Consider the following 17,080-nt stretch of genomic DNA (forward strand, 5'->3'; position numbering starts at 1 on the left):
GGACAGGGGGTGGCAGTACCAGCAGGGGATCCTCATGGGTCACAGCACTGAGCCATGGCTCAGGTGCCCATACTGGCGAGGCGAGACACAGAGACTGTGGTCACTGGTGTCACTGGTGTCACCCTCCTGTCTCGGTCCCCAGCCCCGGGCAACACGACTCCCCTGCGCATCGACTCCCCATCCTCTGCCGTGGTCGAGGGACAGACCCTGGACCTCAACTGTGTCATCGCCAGCCCCGCACAAGCCACTGTCACCTGGTACAAGCGCGGGGGAACCCTCCCGGCCAAGCACCAGGTAGGGGACACAGAGCAGGGATGTCACCAAAGGGGGTGGATGCAGTTGACCCACAGCTGTGGGCAAGCCTGGGTGGCCCATGGAAATGCAGATGGTCCCATGAAAGCCCGGGTGGCCCCTTATAGGCCCAGGTGACCCCATACAAGAGCAGGAAACCCCATGCAAGCCCTGGTGGCCCATGCAAGGTTAGGTGGCCTACAGAAGCCCATGTAGCTCATACATTGCAAGTCCAAGTAGCCCATGCAAGCCCTGGTGGTCCCATGCAAGCCCTGGTGGTCCCATTCAAGCCCTGGTGGCCCCATGGAACCCCAACTCGCCCCAGTGACCCCCATGTCCCCTCCCCACAGGTGTCTGGCTCCCGGCTGCGGCTGCTGCAGGTGACAGCGGCTGACTCAGGCGAGTACGTGTGCCGGGTGACCAGCGGGGCCACCACCAAGGAAACCTCCATCATGGTGACCATCCAGCCCAGCAGTGCTGGTGCCTACTGTGAGTGGGGACAGGGAACACGGGAGGTTACCCACGGGGGGGTGACACTGCTCCCGGTGTCCCTGGGAGGGTCACACATGGTGGTGGTCACAGTGTCTAACCCATCTTGCTCCCCAGCCCCGAGCAGCACGACCCCACTGCGCATTGAGTCCTCGTCCCTGTCATCCCCTGTGACCGAGGGACAGACCCTGGACCTCAACTGTGTCATTGCCAGCCCTGCGCAGGCCATTGTCACCTGGTACAAGCGCGGGGGGACCCTCCCGGCCAAGCACCAGGTAGGGGACACAGAGCAGGGATGTCACCAAGCAGGATGGATGGGAATGACACACAGCTCTGGGCAAGACCAGGTGGCCCATGCAAGTCCTGGGGACCCCATACAAGGCTGGCTGGTCCTGGGCAGGCCCAGGTGGCCCCATGACCATGGAACCCCGAGTGATCCCAGGGAAGACCAAGTGACCCCAAGGAAGCCCAAATGACCCCACATAAGCCCAGGTGGCCCATGCAAGCCCAAAGTGACCCTGTGCAAGCTCAAGTGGCCTTGTGCAATCCCAGATGACCCCTTGCCAGAGCTGATGGCCTCAGTGACCCCCATGTCCCCTCCCCACAGGTGTCTGGCTCCCGGCTGCGGCTGCTGCAGGTGACAGCGGCCGACTCGGGTGAGTACGTGTGCCGGGTGACCAGCGGGGCCACCACCAAGGAGATCTCCATCATGGTGACCATCCAGCCCAGCAGTGCCAGCACCTACCGTGAGTGGGGACAGGAGGAGGTGACTGAGGACTGGGGGACAGTGCCACCGTCCTTGGGGTGACCCTCCTGTCTCTGTCTCCAGCCGCTGGTGTCACCCCTCCAGTGCGCATTGAGTCCTCGTCCTCCTCCGTGGCCGAGGGACAGACCCTGGACCTCAACTGCATCGTGGCCGGGCAGGGACAGGCCACTGTCACCTGGTACAGGCGCGGGGGATCCCTCCCAGCCAAGCACCAGGTAGGGGACACAGAGGAGCATTTTGGGATGGAAAAGGGATTTTTGGTGGTGTTGAGGGGTGTATGTCCCCGTTCTCATGTGTGTCACCCCTCCAGGTGTCGGGCACCCGCCTGCGCATCCCCCAGGTGACAGCGGCCGATTCGGGCGAGTACGTGTGCCGGGTGACATCGGGCAGTGTCACACATGAGACATCCCTCATCGTCACCATCCAGACTGGTGCTGGCTCCTCTTACGGTACTGGGATGGGTGAGAGGTGACATAGGGGCATGGTGAGGACACACAGTGGTGACCCTGCTGACCCTATTGCCACCCCCAGCCGTTGGTGTCACACCACCAGTGAGGATCGAGACCTCCTCCGCTGCTGTCACCGAGGGACAGACACTGGACCTCAACTGCATGGTGGCAGGACAGGGTCATCCTCATGTCACCTGGTACCGGCGTGGGGGAGCTCTGCCACCAAACAGCCAGGTGGGACATGGGGGAGGTGGCTTTGCCCTGCAGGCTACAACTATGCATCAGGTACTGATGTGTCCTCAACTTGTCACCTCCCCAGGTGTCGGGGACCCGCTTGCGCCTTACCCAAGTGGCAGTGGCTGATTCGGGAGAGTACGTGTGCCGGGTGACCCTGGGGACCGTCACCCAGGAGGCATCTGTCATTGTCACCGTGCCCAGCAGCGCCGACACCTATTACAGTGAGTGTGAGAGAGAGGACAGTGCTTGGGGACAATCGAGGGTCGCCTTGGTGATAAACGTTCCCTTTCCCTGTCCTCCCCCAGCCTCTGGCATCTCCCAGCCCCTCCGCATCGAGTCCTTGTCCTCGGCCATCGCCGAGGGACAGACCCTGGACCTCAACTGCGTGGTGGCAGGGTCAGGCCCCACCACTGTGACGTGGTACAAGCGTGGTGACTCCCTGCCCGTTGGCCACCAGGTAGGGGACAGGGGAGGGTCCCCCTGAATTTGTCCCATCCCCTGCTCTACGGTGATGACTTGTCCCCTAATTGTCCCCTCCAGGTGTCGGGCACCCGCCTGCGCATCCCCCAGGTGACAGCAGCCGACTCAGGGGAGTACGTGTGCCGGGTGACATCAGGCGGCATCACGCAGGAGACGTCCCTCATCGTCACCATCGATGACGGAGCCAACCCATCCCACTGTGAGTGCCACCCTCCAGGGGACAGGTCCCCACTGGTGTCAGGGACCACTGGGGCCGTTCACCCTCAACTGTGCCCATGCAGCCACCGGCGTCACGCCACCCATCCACATTGAGTCCTCGGCATCCTCTGTCACCGAGGGACAGACCCTGGACCTGGACTGCGTGGTCGCCGGCCAGGGACAGGCCACCATCACATGGTACAAGCGTGGTGGGGCCCTCCCAGCCAAGCACCAGGTAGGTGGGGACACCGGCGGGGTGGGGGACGGTGGTGGCTGCGCATGGCTGGGTGATGCCACCACCTTCTGTCATGACATCCTCAGATTTCAGGGTCCCGGTTGCGGCTGTCGCAGCTCTCGGTGGCCGATTCGGGAGAGTACGTGTGCCGGGCTGACACGGGCAGTGTTGCCCGCGAGGCCACTGTCTTTGTCACTGTCACCTCCCGTGACAGCTCCAGCTACCGTGAGTGTGGCCACGGGGTGAGGGAGGATGCTGGGGGGAAATAGGGGATGTGAGTGACCTTGTGGCCTCTCTGTCCCTTTGTCCCCACAGGTCTGCAGAGCCCCATCATCTCCATCGACCCACACAGCATGGCGGTGGCACCGGGTGAGGATGCCACCTTCAAGTGCCGTGTCCACGATGGTGCCCGGCCTGTCAACATCACTTGGCGGATGGGGCCTGGCCAGCACCTCCAAGGTATGGTAGTCCCCAGGGTGGCCCTGGCATGGTCCCCAGGGTGGCCCTGGTGCTGATGGCTCCTCCTTGCCCAGACAATGTGAAGATCAGCGCCAACGGCTCAGTCATCTCCATCACCGGTGCCCACGTGGGCAACCAGGGTGCCTACCACTGCGTGGCCTCCAACCGCTTCGGCGTCGCCAGCAGCGTCGTCAACCTCGTGGTGCAAGGTATGAGGTGGCCAGGGTGGCCCTGTCCCTGTCTCCATATGCTCCAGGTGTCTCCATTGGTGTCCCCATCCCCATGTTCTCCACGTGCTCCAGATGCCCTCAGGGTGGGCTCCCTGTCACCATGCTGGTGTCCTCCATGTCATCCAGATACCACTGGAGCAATGGTGTCCCTATCCCCATCTCCTCTCCATGCTTCAAATTGTCCTGGAGTGGTGGTGCCCATGTCCCCATGCTGGTGCCCTTCCTGGGGCCCCAGGAGTTGTGATGTCCCCATCCCCCATGCTGATGTCCTCCATGGGCTTTGGATGCTCCTGAGATATTGTGTCCCCATCCCCACCCTCATGCTCATTTCCTCCCATGCTCCCAATGCTCCCAAGGTGATGGGTGTCCCTGTGGCCAGGCCAACGTCCTTCATGGTGGTGTCCTAATCCCCACCCCAATGTCTTCCTCCTTCTCCAGGTGCCCCCACGGTGTCAGTGATGCCACCAGGCCCCGTGACAGTGAAGGAGGGCAAATCCCTGAGCCTGGAGTGCCTGGGCCGGGGCGAGCCACGGCCACTGGTGCGCTGGAGCCGGCTGGGCTCCCGGCAGAAGGTGGAGCACCAGACACTGCTGCACATGGACAGCCAGGCCATCCTACAGGTGAGGGGGCACCCAGGGGCACCATGGGGCACCGGGCAGTGCCTGGTGCTCATCCCCACCCTGTCCCCCCCCAGCTGTCACCGGCCAAGCCGGAGCACGCCGGGACCTACGTGTGCACAGCACACAGTGCCCTGGGCTCAGCCCAGGCACGGGTGGACGTCAGCGTGGAGTCAGCGCAGCGGCACCCCGGGGCCCCCGAGGTCACCGCACCATCTACCGTCACCGTGGTGGCCGGGGACACGGCCACACTGCACTGCATGGCCAGAGGTATGGGGAGCCTGGAGGACCGTGGTGGAGAAGGGGTGTCCTGAGCAGTACCTGACACCTCGGTGATGGGCATGGTGTGGTCATAGGTGACCCAGCACCCCGGATTGAGTGGTCGAAGCTGCGGGCACCCCTGCCCTGGCAGCACCGCGTGGTGAACGGCAGCCTGGTCATCCCTCGTGCCGCGCAGCAGGACTCGGGCCAGTACATCTGCAATGCCAGCAGCCCTGTCGGTTTCACCGAAGTCTTTGTCACCCTCGATGTGGAGAGTAAGGAGGGGACAGTGGGGGGCTGGGGTGCCCCTGGGTTCCTGCTGCCACCTCTCCTGTGGCCATCACCTGTCCTTCCTCTGCATGTGGCCACCTCCATTGCCACTCCCACCCTTACATGCAGCCCTTCCTTGTGGGACCATCCTCACTCCATCCCAGCACTCATCCTCCTCCTCTCAAGCTCCATCACCAACCCTTCCCATGGATGTGTCCACCTGCTTGTCCCATCCTTGTGCATGTCCATCTCCACTTCTGCTCTCTCATCTGTCCATATATCCATCCACCATGGATCCATCCATGGCTCATCCATCCCAGCTCAAACCCATCTCTTTGCTCATATCTCTCCTTCCACCTCTTCCTCATGGATCCATCCATCTCATTCATCCCAGCATACACCCATCTCTTCATCTCCCTTACTCTTGCATCGCTTTCTTTCTTGTGGATTCACCCATCACTCATCCATCACAGCTCACGTCCATCTCTCCATCTCTGCTCACACCTCTCTGTCTGTCTTTTCCTTGTGGATTCATCGATCCCAGCACACACCCATCTCCCCATCTCCTTGCTCTTCCGTCCATCTCATCCTTGTGAATTCCCCCTCTCTCATCCATCCCAGCTCGCATCCATCTCTCCATCTCCTCTCACACCTCTCCATCCATCCCTTCCTGGTGGATTCATCCATTGCTCACCCACTTCAACTGACATTCCTCTCTCCGGTTCCTCTCACACCCCTCCATGCATCTCATCCTTGTGCATCTACCCATCTCTGGTCCATCCCAGGACATGCCATCTCTCCATCTCCTCTCACACCCTTCCATCCATTCCTTCCTCGTGCATCATCCATCTCATCCATCCCAGCACACGCCCAACTCGCCACCTGCTCTCACACTCTGCCGGTCATCGATCCATCCACCCCCACACCTACCTCTTCCTTGGGGATTCATCCATCACTCACCCATCCCCGTTCACATCCATCTCTCCATCTCCTCTCACACCTTTTCCATCCATCCCTTCCTTGTACATCCATCCATGTGATCCATCCCAGCATACTGTCATCTCTCAATCTCCTCTCAAACTTATCCATCCACCTCTTCCTGGTACGTTCATCCATCATTCAATCTTTCCAGCTCACATCCACCTCTGCATTTCCTGACTCCTGCATCCCCCTTCTCCCTGTGCATCATCCGTCTCAGCACACACCCAACTGGCCATCTCCTCTCAAACTCTGCAATCATCCATCCATCCATCCATCCATCCATCCCTTCCTTCCTGGTGGATTCATCTGTCAGTCCTGGCCATCCCAGACATCCATATCTCCATCTCCTCTCACATTCCTCTATCCACCCCTTCCTCGTAGATCCATCCAACTCTCATCCATCCCAACACACGCCCATCTCCATCACACCCTACCTGCCCCCACCAACACCCTCCTTGCCCCGCTGACCCATTCCTGGCCCTGTCCCGACTGATGGTTCCACCTGTCTCGCAGCACCTCCGTACGCCACCATCCTCCCAGAGGACACGGTGGTGCGGGCGGGTGACGCGCTGCAGGTGCAGTGCCTGGCCCACGGCACCCCCCCGCTGCACTACACCTGGGACAAGGTGAATGGCAGCCTCTCGGCACGTGCGGCCCACCGCGCCGGCCTCCTCCGCCTCAGCCCCGCGGCCGCCACCGACGCCGGCACCTACCGCTGCGTCGTCACCAACCGTGTCGGCACCGCCGAGGCCTTTGCCCGTGTGGCTGTTCATGGTGAGCCCATCCCCAGCCCGGGTACCATGGGTGCTCCACATTGGGTGGTGGCAGTGCCGCCGGGTGCCCTCAGAGCTCTGCGTCCCGCCCAGGCGATCCCAGTGCTGACGGGTACCACTGGGGCTCCGCATCCCTCCTGGGTGATGCCGTTGGGTACCACTGGGAGTCTGCACCCCATCCAGGTTATCCTGGTGTTGCTGGATACCACCGGGGCTCTCCATCCCCCATGGGTGATGCAAGTGCCACTGGGTAGCACTGGGGCTCTGCATTCCTTCCAGGTGATGCTGGTGAAGGTGGGGGCATCGCTGGCAGTCCCTTGGTGGTGCAGGTGACACCAGGGAGCCTCGTCAAGGGGGTGGGTGGCACCGCCGAATTCGCCTGCTCTGTCTCTGGGGACTCCCGTGCCCGTGTGGAGTGGCTGAAGGAAGGTGGGGAGCTGCCCCCCACCCACAGCGTGCGGGACGGGGTGCTGCGGTAAGGAGGAACGCGGGACAGGGAAGTGGGACCCCCACCCTGGCCCTCCGTGGGGTCTCTCACCCTGGTGGTGTCCCCGCAGGATGCCGGAGCTGGCGGCGGGGGCGCAGGGCGTGTACGTGTGCCGGGCCAGCGCCCCGGGCGGGCAGGCGGAGGACAGGGCCACCCTCACTGTCCAGGGTAGGAGTGTCACCCTGGCACCAGGGGACACGGGCACCCCCTGACCTGTCCCCCACTAACAAGAGCACCCCGAGACCCCCATGTCCCCACACCGAAGGGCTCCCCAGCACCTTCCATTTCCCTACACTCACAGGTACCCAGATACCCCCACCGCCCATGGTGACCCCAAATCTCTCCTCAAGCCAGCAGACACCCCAATACCTCCCACTCTTCCCCATGCCTGTGGACACCCCAACACAATCAATCTCTCCCCACCCCTACGGACACCCCAGTGCCCCCTATCTCTTCCCACACCCATGTCCACCCTGGTACCCCCCATGTCTCCCCATGCTCACAAGGACTCCAGCACCTCTGACCTCTCCCCCTTCCCACAGCCACCCCAATTGCCCCACATCCCTCAGGAACCCCATTTTTCCCTATCTCCCACTCTGGTGCCAGACTGTGATGCCTCCCTGTGCCGAGGGCTCACCCCAGAACCCCACTGTTCCCCCAAGCTCTCCCCAGAGCCCTGATCAACATCCGGACCGCGGTGCAGACGGTGCTGGCAGGGACAACAGTGGAGCTGGAGTGCCTGGGCTTGGGGGAACCCCGTCCCCATGTCACCTGGAGCAAAGTAGGGGGCCGCATCCGCCCCGGGGTGCTGGTCCGCGCTGGCACCCTCACCATCGAGCAGGTGGAGCGGGTGGACGCCGGGCAGTACCGCTGCACCGCCACCAATGCCGTGGGCACCGTCCAGTCCCACGTCATCCTCCACGTGCAGGGTGAGCATGGGGACACGGAGGTGGGGACACACACCGTGTGCCCACAGGGTGGTTACACCTCTGTGCGTCCCCAGCCGCTCCTCAAATCACCGGGCAGCCAGAGGTGAAGGAGGTGTCCATCGGATCCGCGGCCGTTTTGCCGTGCTTGGCATCCGGCTTCCCGGTGCCAGAGATTACCTGGAGCAAGGTGTGATGGAGGGATGGAGGGTGGGGGTGGCATGGGCTGTGGGGGCTGCCTGTGGGTGCTGACCCCCCCCCTGCTGTGCCACAGCTGGAGGGAGAGCTGCCAGCAGGTGCCAGGGTGCAGGGGAACGTGCTGACGCTGCCGGCCGTGCGCCCCGAGGATGCCGGCGTCTACACCTGCGTGGCCGCCAACCACCGCGGGCAGCAGACAGCTTACTACGTGCTGAAGGTGCAAGGTGAGGACAGACAGACGGACAGATGGATGCACGGGAGCGGGGGGTGACGTGCCCCACCCCTTCTGACCCCCCCGTCCCTGCAGAGCACGTGGTCCCCTATTTCGGGCAGTCGCCCCGCTCCTTCCTCCCCCTGCCCACCATCAAGGATGCCTACAAGAGGTTTGAGATCCTCATCACCTTCCGACCTGATGCTGCCGATGGTGAGCCTGTGTCCCTCACGTGTCCTGTGTCCCCCTTCATGCCCCCTCCAGCATTTCCCCCTCCCTTCCCTGCCTTCATGCTCCTCTCCCTTCATGCTCCCCTTGCCCTCCTTTTACCTCCCATTCTCTGTTCATCTGGGAGCCTCCAATTTATGGGGGGTTTCTCCTCCATTCTGGGAGGATTTTGGGGTTCCCTAGGACGTGTCCCTCACCTCAGGATGGGGACTGTCCCACCTGATCCCCTGTCACCCCTCAGGGCTTCTCCTCTACAACGGGCAGCGGAAAACCAGTGGTGCTGACTTCATCTCCTTTGGGTTGGTGGGTGGACGCCCCGAATTTAGGTGAGACCTATGAGAAGGTGCTATGGGAGAGGTGGGAGATGGGCACCAGCAATCACCCACACCCCTTGTACCCCCAAAAAATCAGGTTTGATGCTGGCTCGGGCATGGCCACCATCCGTCACCCCACAGCACTGCGGCTGGGTGAGTTCCACACCGTGCGGCTGCTCCGCAACCTCACCTGGGGCTCGCTGGGCCTGGACGGGCACCCCGCAGTCAACGGCACCTCCCAGGTATCAGCTTGGGGGGCTGTTGGGTGGGGTCAGGGTGCTGGAGGTGGTGCCCACCCTCTTGTGCCTGCAGGGGAAGTTTCAAGGGCTGGATCTGAACGAGGAGCTGTACCTGGGCGGGTACCCTGACATTGGCGCTGTGGCAAAGACGGGGCTCAGCCGGGGTTTCATGGGTGAGTGGTGGGTTCTGGGGGGCACCGGGGTGAGGGGACGCCGGGCGTCATGTGTCAGTTCTGCCCATCTCCACCACCCCTCAGGCTGCGTGCGCCAGCTCCGCATCCAAGGGGAGGAGGTGGCCTTTGGGGACATGGACCTGCAGGCACATGGTGTCACCAACTGTCCCACCTGCCAGGACCGGCCGTGCCAGGTGAGGATGGAGGGGAGGAGGTGATGCCCACCCATCCCTGCCCACTGCTGACACCCATGTCACCCCTCACCCAGAACGGCGGCGTGTGCCAGGATGACAAGAGCGGCACCTACGTCTGCCGATGTCCCCATGGCTTCACTGGCAGCAACTGCGAGTACTCGCAGGCTTTGCACTGTCACCCGGGTAGGTGACACCTCTCCCTCCATGGAGACGTCATCCCAGGGCCCCTCCGGGATGGGTGCTCATGGCTTGTCACCCCACAGAGGCATGTGGGCCTGATGCCACCTGCGTCAACCGGCTGGACGGGCAGGGCTACACCTGCCGCTGCCACCTGGGCAAGACTGGGGAGCGGTGCACTGAGGGTGAGCGACACAGGGACACATCTGGCACCATCCTGGGACATGGGGACGGGGTGGGGACCACCCCAGGGAAATGGGGACATGGCTGGGACCACCCTGGGGACATGGGGATGGAGATGGAAATGGAAAACGGAGATGGGGATGAGGATGGAGATGGGTATGGGTACCACCCTGGGGACACTGGCACGGAGATCAGGACCAGCCTGGAAAGATGGGCACCATGGGGATGGAGGCTGCGGTCCCCTCCTGGGGATGAAGGTTGGGTCTCACCATGGGGCTGGACATCAGGCCCCACTGTGGGGTTGGAGGGTGAGGATGGAGGCTGGGGATGGATGATGGGGTCCCATCATGGGGATGAAGGTTGGGGATGGACGGAGGGACGGACGGATGGACGAACGGAGGGACGGAGGGATGGATAGATGTCCCACCCTGGGGATGAAGGCTGTGGATGGATGTTGCTCTGAGGATGGAGCTGGAGGTCCCACCCTGAGGATGGGGTGTCCCACACTGGGCACTGACTGGGATGTGCAGGTGAGGTGGTGAACGTGCCGTCCTTCGATGAGGAGGGAGCCTTCGTCTCATACCCGCCCCTCACCAACGTGCACCACGAGCTGCGGCTGGAGGTCGAGTTCCTGCCGCTGGCACCTGACGGGCTCCTGCTCTTCAGCGCCGGCAAAGCCGCCCCTGTCGAGGACTTCGTGGCCTTGGCCATGATCGGTGGCCACCTCGAGTTCCGCTACGAGCTGGGCTCAGGTGGGTGGCACAGGGACAGGGGGCACTGCAGAGGGGTGGCACTGGGGACCCTGGGAGTAAGGGGGTGACACGGCATTACCAGGGTTCACTGGTATCAGAGGAGTCCCTGAGCCACAGTGAGGTCCCCTGGCACCACTGGAGTCCCCAAGTGTCACTGGGGCCCCTGGGAGTCATCCTGGTCCCCAAGCATCACTGGGATCCCCTGGCACCTTGGCCTCACTGGGGTCCCCAGGTGCTGCTAGGGTCCCTGAACATCAGTGGGGTCCCCTGCTGTCCCCAGGGGTTGCTGGGCATTCTTCAGGTCCCCTTGGCATCTTTGAAGTACCGTGGTGTCACTAGGGTCCCCTGGCATTACATCCCTAGCGTCCCCCACTATCCTCTGGGTCCCCAGGCACTGCCAGTGTCCCCAGGCACCACTGTCACACCACTGGGATCCCCTGGTATCACTTATAACCCCAATTGTTCCTTTGACCTCATTGAGGTCCCCAAGTATCACTGTGGTCCCTTGGCCACATTGGGGTCCACAATTGTCACTGGGGTCTTCTGGCACCACTGGGGTCCCCAGGCATGACCCTGCTACCTTGACTTCCTTGAGGTCCCCAGGTCCTTCCAGAGTCCCTTGTCACCACTGGGATCCTCAAGCATCACCAGGGTCCCCAACCATCACCCAGGCCTCATCTCAGGTCCCTGCACATCCCTGGTTGTCCCCTGGCGTCCCCCCGTGACACCACCCCTGTCCCCACAGGCCCAGCAGTGCTGCGGAGCACAGAGCCGGTGGCCCTGGGCCAGTGGCACTGGGTGACAGCTGAGCGGGTGCACAAGGATGGGACGCTGGTGGTGGACGACGCTGCCCCGGTGAAGCGCTCCTCGCCCGGCAAGAGCCAGGGGCTCAACCTGCGCAGCCCCCTGTACCTGGGGGGCACCGAGCCCCCCCTGCGCCCCCCCACCAATGCCTCCTTCCGCGGCTGCATTGGAGAGGTGAGACCCCCCTTGTGTCCCCTTGGAGGGGAGGTGACGCCCCTCAGGAGGGGAGGTGACTCCCCCATACTGGTGATCCCCTTGCTGGGGAGGGAGGTGACCCCCACTGATGTCCCCTTGCTGGGGGATGACCCCTCTTGGTGTCCCCTTGGTTGGGAGGGGACCCCGTTGCTGGGGAGGTGACTTCCCTTCACATCCCCTTGCTGGAGCTCCCTCACTCGGTTGGTGACCCCCGGCCTTGGTGTCTGTCCCCTTGGTGGGGAGTGACCCTCTTGGCTGGGGGGTGGTGCCATTGGTGTCCCCTTGTTGATGTCCCCTCGTTGGAGAGGTGACCCTCCCTGGTGTCCCCTTGGTGGGGGGTGACCCCCTTGGTGTCCCGGTCGGGAAGTGACCCCGCTGGCAGGGAGGTGACGGCTGGGCGGTGTCCCTGCAGGTGTCCATCAGCGGGAAGCGTGTGGAGCTGCGGGAGCGGTTCCTGCGCAGCTGGGGGGTGCGGCCCTGCGGCCACCGTGCCCCGTGCCGGCCGGGGACCCGCGGTGAGAGCGGGGACAGGGCTGAGGGGGGGGCCTGGGGCGTTTGCACACGTGTGTGTACTGTGTGCACATTTGTACATGTGTGCTGTGCGTGCGTGTGTGCATGTGCGTTAGCGCGTGTGCATGTGCTGCGTGTGTGCACTGCGTGTGTGGGCTGCGCATGCACGTGTGCCGTGTGCCTGTGTGCACTGCCTGTGCGTGTGCTGCGTGTGTGTGCACTGCGTGTGCATTTGTGTGTGTTCACTGCATGTGATGTGTGGGCTGTGCATGCATTTGTGCAGTGTGTGTGTGTGCACTGTGTGTGTGAGCACATTCTTGTGTGTGTGCATGCTGTGCATCCGTGTGCACTGTGCACATGTGTGTGCTGTGTGTGCGTGCTGTGTGTGTGTGTGCTGTACCTGTGTGTGTGTGAGCTGCGTGTGTTCCCTGCACACACCCGTGCCATGTGCACACGCAGCTCACACACATTCCCTGCACACACCTGTGCCCGGTGTGCCCTGTGGGTGCCGTGCCCATGTGGGCCGTGCACACTCACCTGTCACCCCCTGGTGACTGTGTCCCGCTGTCCCCAGGCCCGCGCTGCGAGGAGGAGGAGGAGGAGGAGGAGGCCGAGGGCTGTCACCCCTCACGGCCCTGCTTGCACGGTGGCTCCTGTGTCCATGGCTCCTGCCGCTGCCCCCCGGGATACAGCGGGTCCCGCTGCCAGCACCGTGAGGGGACAATGCAGGGACAGGGGGGACACCTTGGGAACACGGGGAGCATGCAGGGACACTGCCAGCACAGTGAGGGGGGAGCACATGGAGGGGCAAGGGGGGAACACCTTGGGACACTTGAAGACACAGAGGGACACCTCAGGTCACTGGGGGATGGGGGCGACAAAGGAAAGGCACGGGGACACCCAGGGACACAAGGGACACACACACACTTGGGGATACTTGGAAATACCTGGGGACATTTTGAGACAGCTTGGGACATGTGGGGACATGGGGGAAACTTGGGAACGTGGGAGGAGGTACTTAGGGACACTTGGAGGACACTTGCAGACATGGGGGGGGACACACCTGGGGACACCTGGAGACCCTTGGGGATCGACTGAGGACACAGAGGGACAACTGAGGACACAGAGAGACACCTGGGGGCATGGCAGGGACACACGCTTGGGGAATACTTGGGAATACCTGGGAATAATTGAAGCCATCTGGGGACATGGGGGGACACCTAGGGACACGGTTGAGGATATACCCTTGGGGAATACTTGGGGATACCTGGGAACAACTGGAGACAGCTGGGGACATGGTGGGGGAATACATGCCCCCGCTTTCCCCCCTCTTCTCCCGCAGGCTCGGCGCTGGCAGAGCTGGAGCAGGACTGGCAGGAGGGCAGCGGGGGTGGCGGTGGGTCCCTGCACGTATTTCCCCTTTTTCCCCCCAAAATGCGGGTGGGGCCCCCTCCTCCCATCCCCCCCTGACCCTCATCTTTCCCCAGACGCTCCTGGGCAGTTCAGTGCTGCGTTCCAGGATGGATCCTACCTGGCCCTTCCCGGGCACCTCTTCCCTCGCGGGTGAGTGACACAGCACACCGCGGGTGGGTGCTGCCCCCCCCATGGCACCACCCCCTTTTTGGGGTGCTGCACCCCCCCACGGCATCCCTCCCTTTTTGGGTGCTGCCCCCATCACCCCCCTCCCCTCGCAGCCCCCCCGAGGCTCCCGAGACCATCGAGCTGGAGCTGCGGACGCGCAGTGCACAGGGGCTGCTGCTGTGGCACGGCGCGGTAAGACGGGGATGGGGGACAGGGAGGGCACCGCCTGTGAGACCCCCTCGGGGTGGGGGTCCCGGTACCCCCCTGCTCACCCCTGCTGCACCCGCAGGAGCCCGGCGAGGGTGGCAAAGCCAAAGATTTCCTCGGCCTCGGGCTGAAGGATGGACACCTGGTGTTCAGGTGAGGGTGACCGGGGTCACCTGGTGTGGTGTGTGGCACCCAGGGGTCCCCTGAGCCCCACAAGGTGCCTCCAAGGTGCCATGCATTCTGACACTGTGCCCCCCACAGCTACCAGCTGGGCAGTGGCGAGGCCACCATCACCTCTGAAGACCCCATCAATGACGGCGAGTGGCACCGGGTGACGGTGACGAGGTGGGCGGGGGTCTGTGGGTGGTGTGGGGTCGGGGTGGGGTTGGGGTGCAGGTGCTGACGGTGCCCCGCAGGGAGGGCCGGCGTGGGCAGCTGCAGGTGGACGGAGAGGAGCCGGTGAGTGGGGAATCACCCGGATCCAACATCATGGCCAACACCGAGGGCAGCATCTACGTGGGTATGGTGGGACATGGGGACATGGGGGGACACGGGGAGGGACGGGTCAAATGGATGTGGGATGGACATGGAGAGGACAGAGAATGAACATTAGGGCGGAAAATGTGGGATGAAGATGAGATTGAACAGGGGCGGGACATAGAATGGCCGAAGGGTGGAGGTGGGATAGGCAGGGTGAGGCATGGGATGGCACAGGGGATGGAGATGGGGTGGGACACAGTTGTGGGATGGGATATGGCATGGACACGGGATGGACACAGGATGGGACATGGTGGAACACAGGGTGGGACGCAGGGAGGGACGTGGGATGGACACTGGGTGGGACCCATAGTGGTACGTGGGGTGGGGACACCTGCTGGGACACGAGAGAGACACGGGCAGGTGTCCCAGGCCAGGACACGGGTGGGCGCAGCAGGTGCCCCCCACCCACGTGGCCCCGTGTCCCCCCGCAGGCGGTGCCCCCGACCCCCGTGCCCTGACCGCCGGCAAGTTCAGCTCCGGCCTCTCGGGGTGCGTGCGGGGACTGGCGCTGGAGTCCGCCGGGATCCCCCGACACCCCATCGACCTCCGGCACGGCGCCGTGGGGGGCTCCCCTGTGCCCCCCTGCCCCTCCTAACGCCCCCCGAAACAGAGTTTGGGGGGAATTTGGCCAATTTTATTCTTTTCAAAAAAAACCACCAGGAGGAAACGGTGCTTCGCTGCCCTGGGGTGACTCCGGGGGGGGGGGGCCGGGACCCCCAAAAATGTTTACACCCCCCTTCCACCGGCCCCCCGAAACTGTGCAGGGGCGGCCGGGCCGCCTGGGTGCCCCCCGGGGTGGCGGCGGGGTGGGGGCGCGGGGGACAATCGGGGTGCTGGCGGGGACCCCCCCGCGGGGACAGCTATTAAAGGAGAGACAACCAGCGCGGCTGCCGTGTTTGGGGCTGCGCCGGGGCAATATGAGGGGACGGGGGGATGGGAGGGGGGGCATGAGGCTGGGGGGTGGTGGGAGCATACGGGGGAGCTGTATTGGTTTTGGAGTGCAGGGGGCTATGGTGTGAGCGAGATGGTTTGGGGGTGCTGTAGGAGGGGGGGTATAGGGGGAGGATTTAGGGGGGACAGTGTGGGGGTGCAGGGGTGTACGGGGGCCCGGGAGGTTGTGGCATAGGGAGGTGTGGTATGGAGGGGTTACGGTATTGGGGCGCGGGGGGTGGTATAGGGGGGTGTGGTGTGGGGGTTCAGGGGCTCCGGGGTGTTACGGCGCGGGTCCGTGCGGTAGAGGGGCCCGGGGGAATGGCACAGGGGTGCAGAGGGGTCTGGCGGGGGTGCTGGGCTGGGGGGCTCGGGGGGGCACGGGGTGGGTGGGGGGGAGGCGATGGGACCCAGCGCGGCCCCGCGCCACAGGCCCCGCCCACATAGCGAAAGCCACGCCCACAGCGTGGGGTAGCCACGCCCCCGTGTCACACCGGCCACGCCCACCGTGCGGGGTAGCCACGCCCACCGTGCGGATAGCCACGCCCCCGTGTCACGCCGGTCACGCCCCTCCCGCCGCTCACGCAAGCCCCGCCCCTGGGCGCCCAGGGCCCCGCCCCCGGCGGCGCGAGCCGGTACCCGGCGCGCCCCAGCCACTCCCCGGGGCGGAAGCCCCGCCCCCAGCGCCCCGCGCGTCGCGGCCCGGTAACGTCAGCGCCTCGCGCCGTCAGCGCGTCGCGCTCGTGGCGTCACCGGCCCTGACGGCGGCGGGAGGGGCCGGGCGGGACCGGGACAAGGACCGGGACCGGGACAAGGGCCGGGGCAAGGACCGGGCCGGGCCGGGGCAGCCCCGGGGCGCCGGCGGGAGCGATGGCGCCGCGGCTGCAGCTGGAGAAGGCGGCGTGGCGCTGGACCGAGACGGTGCCGCCCGAGGCGGTGGCGCAGGAGCACATCGAGGCGGCCTATCGCGTCCGGCTGGAGCCTTGCCAGCGCGGCGCCTGCCGGTACCGCGGGGCCGGGCCGGGCACCGAACCCTCCCCACAGCGCGCTTGGGATCTGGGGGCTTCCCCGGCCCCCAGGGCTGGGGGACACCCTGTGTTCCCTCCCCCCGTGAGGCGCGGGGCGTTCCCCGCCCCTTCCGAGGTCCCCCGGCGTCGGTGGAGGCTCCCCCATGTTCCTTTCTCGGGGACCCCCATTCCCCGGGGCTGGGGTGGCCCTATGCACGGTCTCCTTGTGGGGCTCCCCAGATACAGGGGACTCCCTTGGGGTGGTGGGGAACCTCTGTCCCTGTCTGCTCAAACACAGGGGCCTCCCGCCGGGTTGTGGGGAACTCCTCTCGTTCTCTGGCTCCTCAGATGTAGGGGAACTCCCTTGGGGTCGTGGGGGACCCTCCTCCCTACCCGGCTCACCAGATACAGTGCACCGCCCTGGGCACCAGCTGCTGGGCTCTTCAGACATAGGGGAGCCCCCATGGGGTTGTGGGGTCCCCTCTCCT

The 17,080-nt window shown here is 64.3% G+C and overlaps 2 protein-coding genes across 7 annotated transcripts in view; both read left to right on the forward strand.

Moving 5' to 3' along the window:
* Positions 1–15,326, forward strand: part of HSPG2 (heparan sulfate proteoglycan 2) — a 39,800-nt gene extending 24,474 nt beyond the window's left edge. For 2 of the 4 annotated variants that reach the window (XM_032131471.1, XM_032131472.1), the window contains 41 exons: positions 143–294; positions 642–780; positions 898–1,055; positions 1,388–1,526; positions 1,610–1,761; positions 1,857–1,995; positions 2,078–2,229; positions 2,315–2,453; positions 2,538–2,689; positions 2,773–2,911; positions 2,994–3,145; positions 3,232–3,370; positions 3,461–3,604; positions 3,679–3,813; positions 4,273–4,454; positions 4,529–4,721; positions 4,808–4,987; positions 6,477–6,737; positions 7,016–7,211; positions 7,294–7,391; positions 7,886–8,152; positions 8,227–8,339; positions 8,424–8,571; positions 8,655–8,771; positions 9,028–9,112; positions 9,198–9,342; positions 9,413–9,512; positions 9,597–9,706; positions 9,781–9,889; positions 9,970–10,068; positions 10,597–10,818; positions 11,564–11,796; positions 12,230–12,332; positions 12,902–13,039; positions 13,670–13,723; positions 13,815–13,890; positions 14,022–14,100; positions 14,198–14,268; positions 14,377–14,460; positions 14,532–14,635; positions 15,087–15,326. In XM_032131471.1, the coding sequence (XP_031987362.1) occupies positions 143–294; positions 642–780; positions 898–1,055; positions 1,388–1,526; positions 1,610–1,761; positions 1,857–1,995; positions 2,078–2,229; positions 2,315–2,453; positions 2,538–2,689; positions 2,773–2,911; positions 2,994–3,145; positions 3,232–3,370; positions 3,461–3,604; positions 3,679–3,813; positions 4,273–4,454; positions 4,529–4,721; positions 4,808–4,987; positions 6,477–6,737; positions 7,016–7,211; positions 7,294–7,391; positions 7,886–8,152; positions 8,227–8,339; positions 8,424–8,571; positions 8,655–8,771; positions 9,028–9,112; positions 9,198–9,342; positions 9,413–9,512; positions 9,597–9,706; positions 9,781–9,889; positions 9,970–10,068; positions 10,597–10,818; positions 11,564–11,796; positions 12,230–12,332; positions 12,902–13,039; positions 13,670–13,723; positions 13,815–13,890; positions 14,022–14,100; positions 14,198–14,268; positions 14,377–14,460; positions 14,532–14,635; positions 15,087–15,250 (5,762 nt within the window). In that variant the 3' untranslated portion in view covers positions 15,251–15,326. The remainder of the gene's footprint in view (positions 1–142; positions 295–641; positions 781–897; positions 1,056–1,387; positions 1,527–1,609; positions 1,762–1,856; positions 1,996–2,077; positions 2,230–2,314; positions 2,454–2,537; positions 2,690–2,772; positions 2,912–2,993; positions 3,146–3,231; positions 3,371–3,460; positions 3,605–3,678; positions 3,814–4,272; positions 4,455–4,528; positions 4,722–4,807; positions 4,988–6,476; positions 6,738–7,015; positions 7,212–7,293; positions 7,392–7,885; positions 8,153–8,226; positions 8,340–8,423; positions 8,572–8,654; positions 8,772–9,027; positions 9,113–9,197; positions 9,343–9,412; positions 9,513–9,596; positions 9,707–9,780; positions 9,890–9,969; positions 10,069–10,596; positions 10,819–11,563; positions 11,797–12,229; positions 12,333–12,901; positions 13,040–13,669; positions 13,724–13,814; positions 13,891–14,021; positions 14,101–14,197; positions 14,269–14,376; positions 14,461–14,531; positions 14,636–15,086) is intronic. The other 2 variants (XM_032131473.1, XM_032131474.1) reach the window with 2 other exon arrangements.
* A 1,057-nt stretch (positions 15,327–16,383) lies between these two features.
* Positions 16,384–17,080, forward strand: part of USP48 (ubiquitin specific peptidase 48) — a 30,370-nt gene continuing 29,673 nt past the window's right edge. For all 3 annotated transcript variants that reach the window (XR_004244169.1, XM_032131595.1, XM_032131597.1), the window contains exon 1: positions 16,384–16,589. Coding sequence is in view for 2 of the 3 variants with exons in the window: in XM_032131595.1 (XP_031987486.1) it covers positions 16,456–16,589 (134 nt within the window). In the remaining variant the exon portion in view is untranslated. The remainder of the gene's footprint in view (positions 16,590–17,080) is intronic.

This window comes from Corvus moneduloides, chromosome 22, assembly GCF_009650955.1.
Source record: "Corvus moneduloides isolate bCorMon1 chromosome 22, bCorMon1.pri, whole genome shotgun sequence".
NCBI classification, from domain to species: domain Eukaryota; kingdom Metazoa; phylum Chordata; class Aves; order Passeriformes; family Corvidae; genus Corvus; species Corvus moneduloides.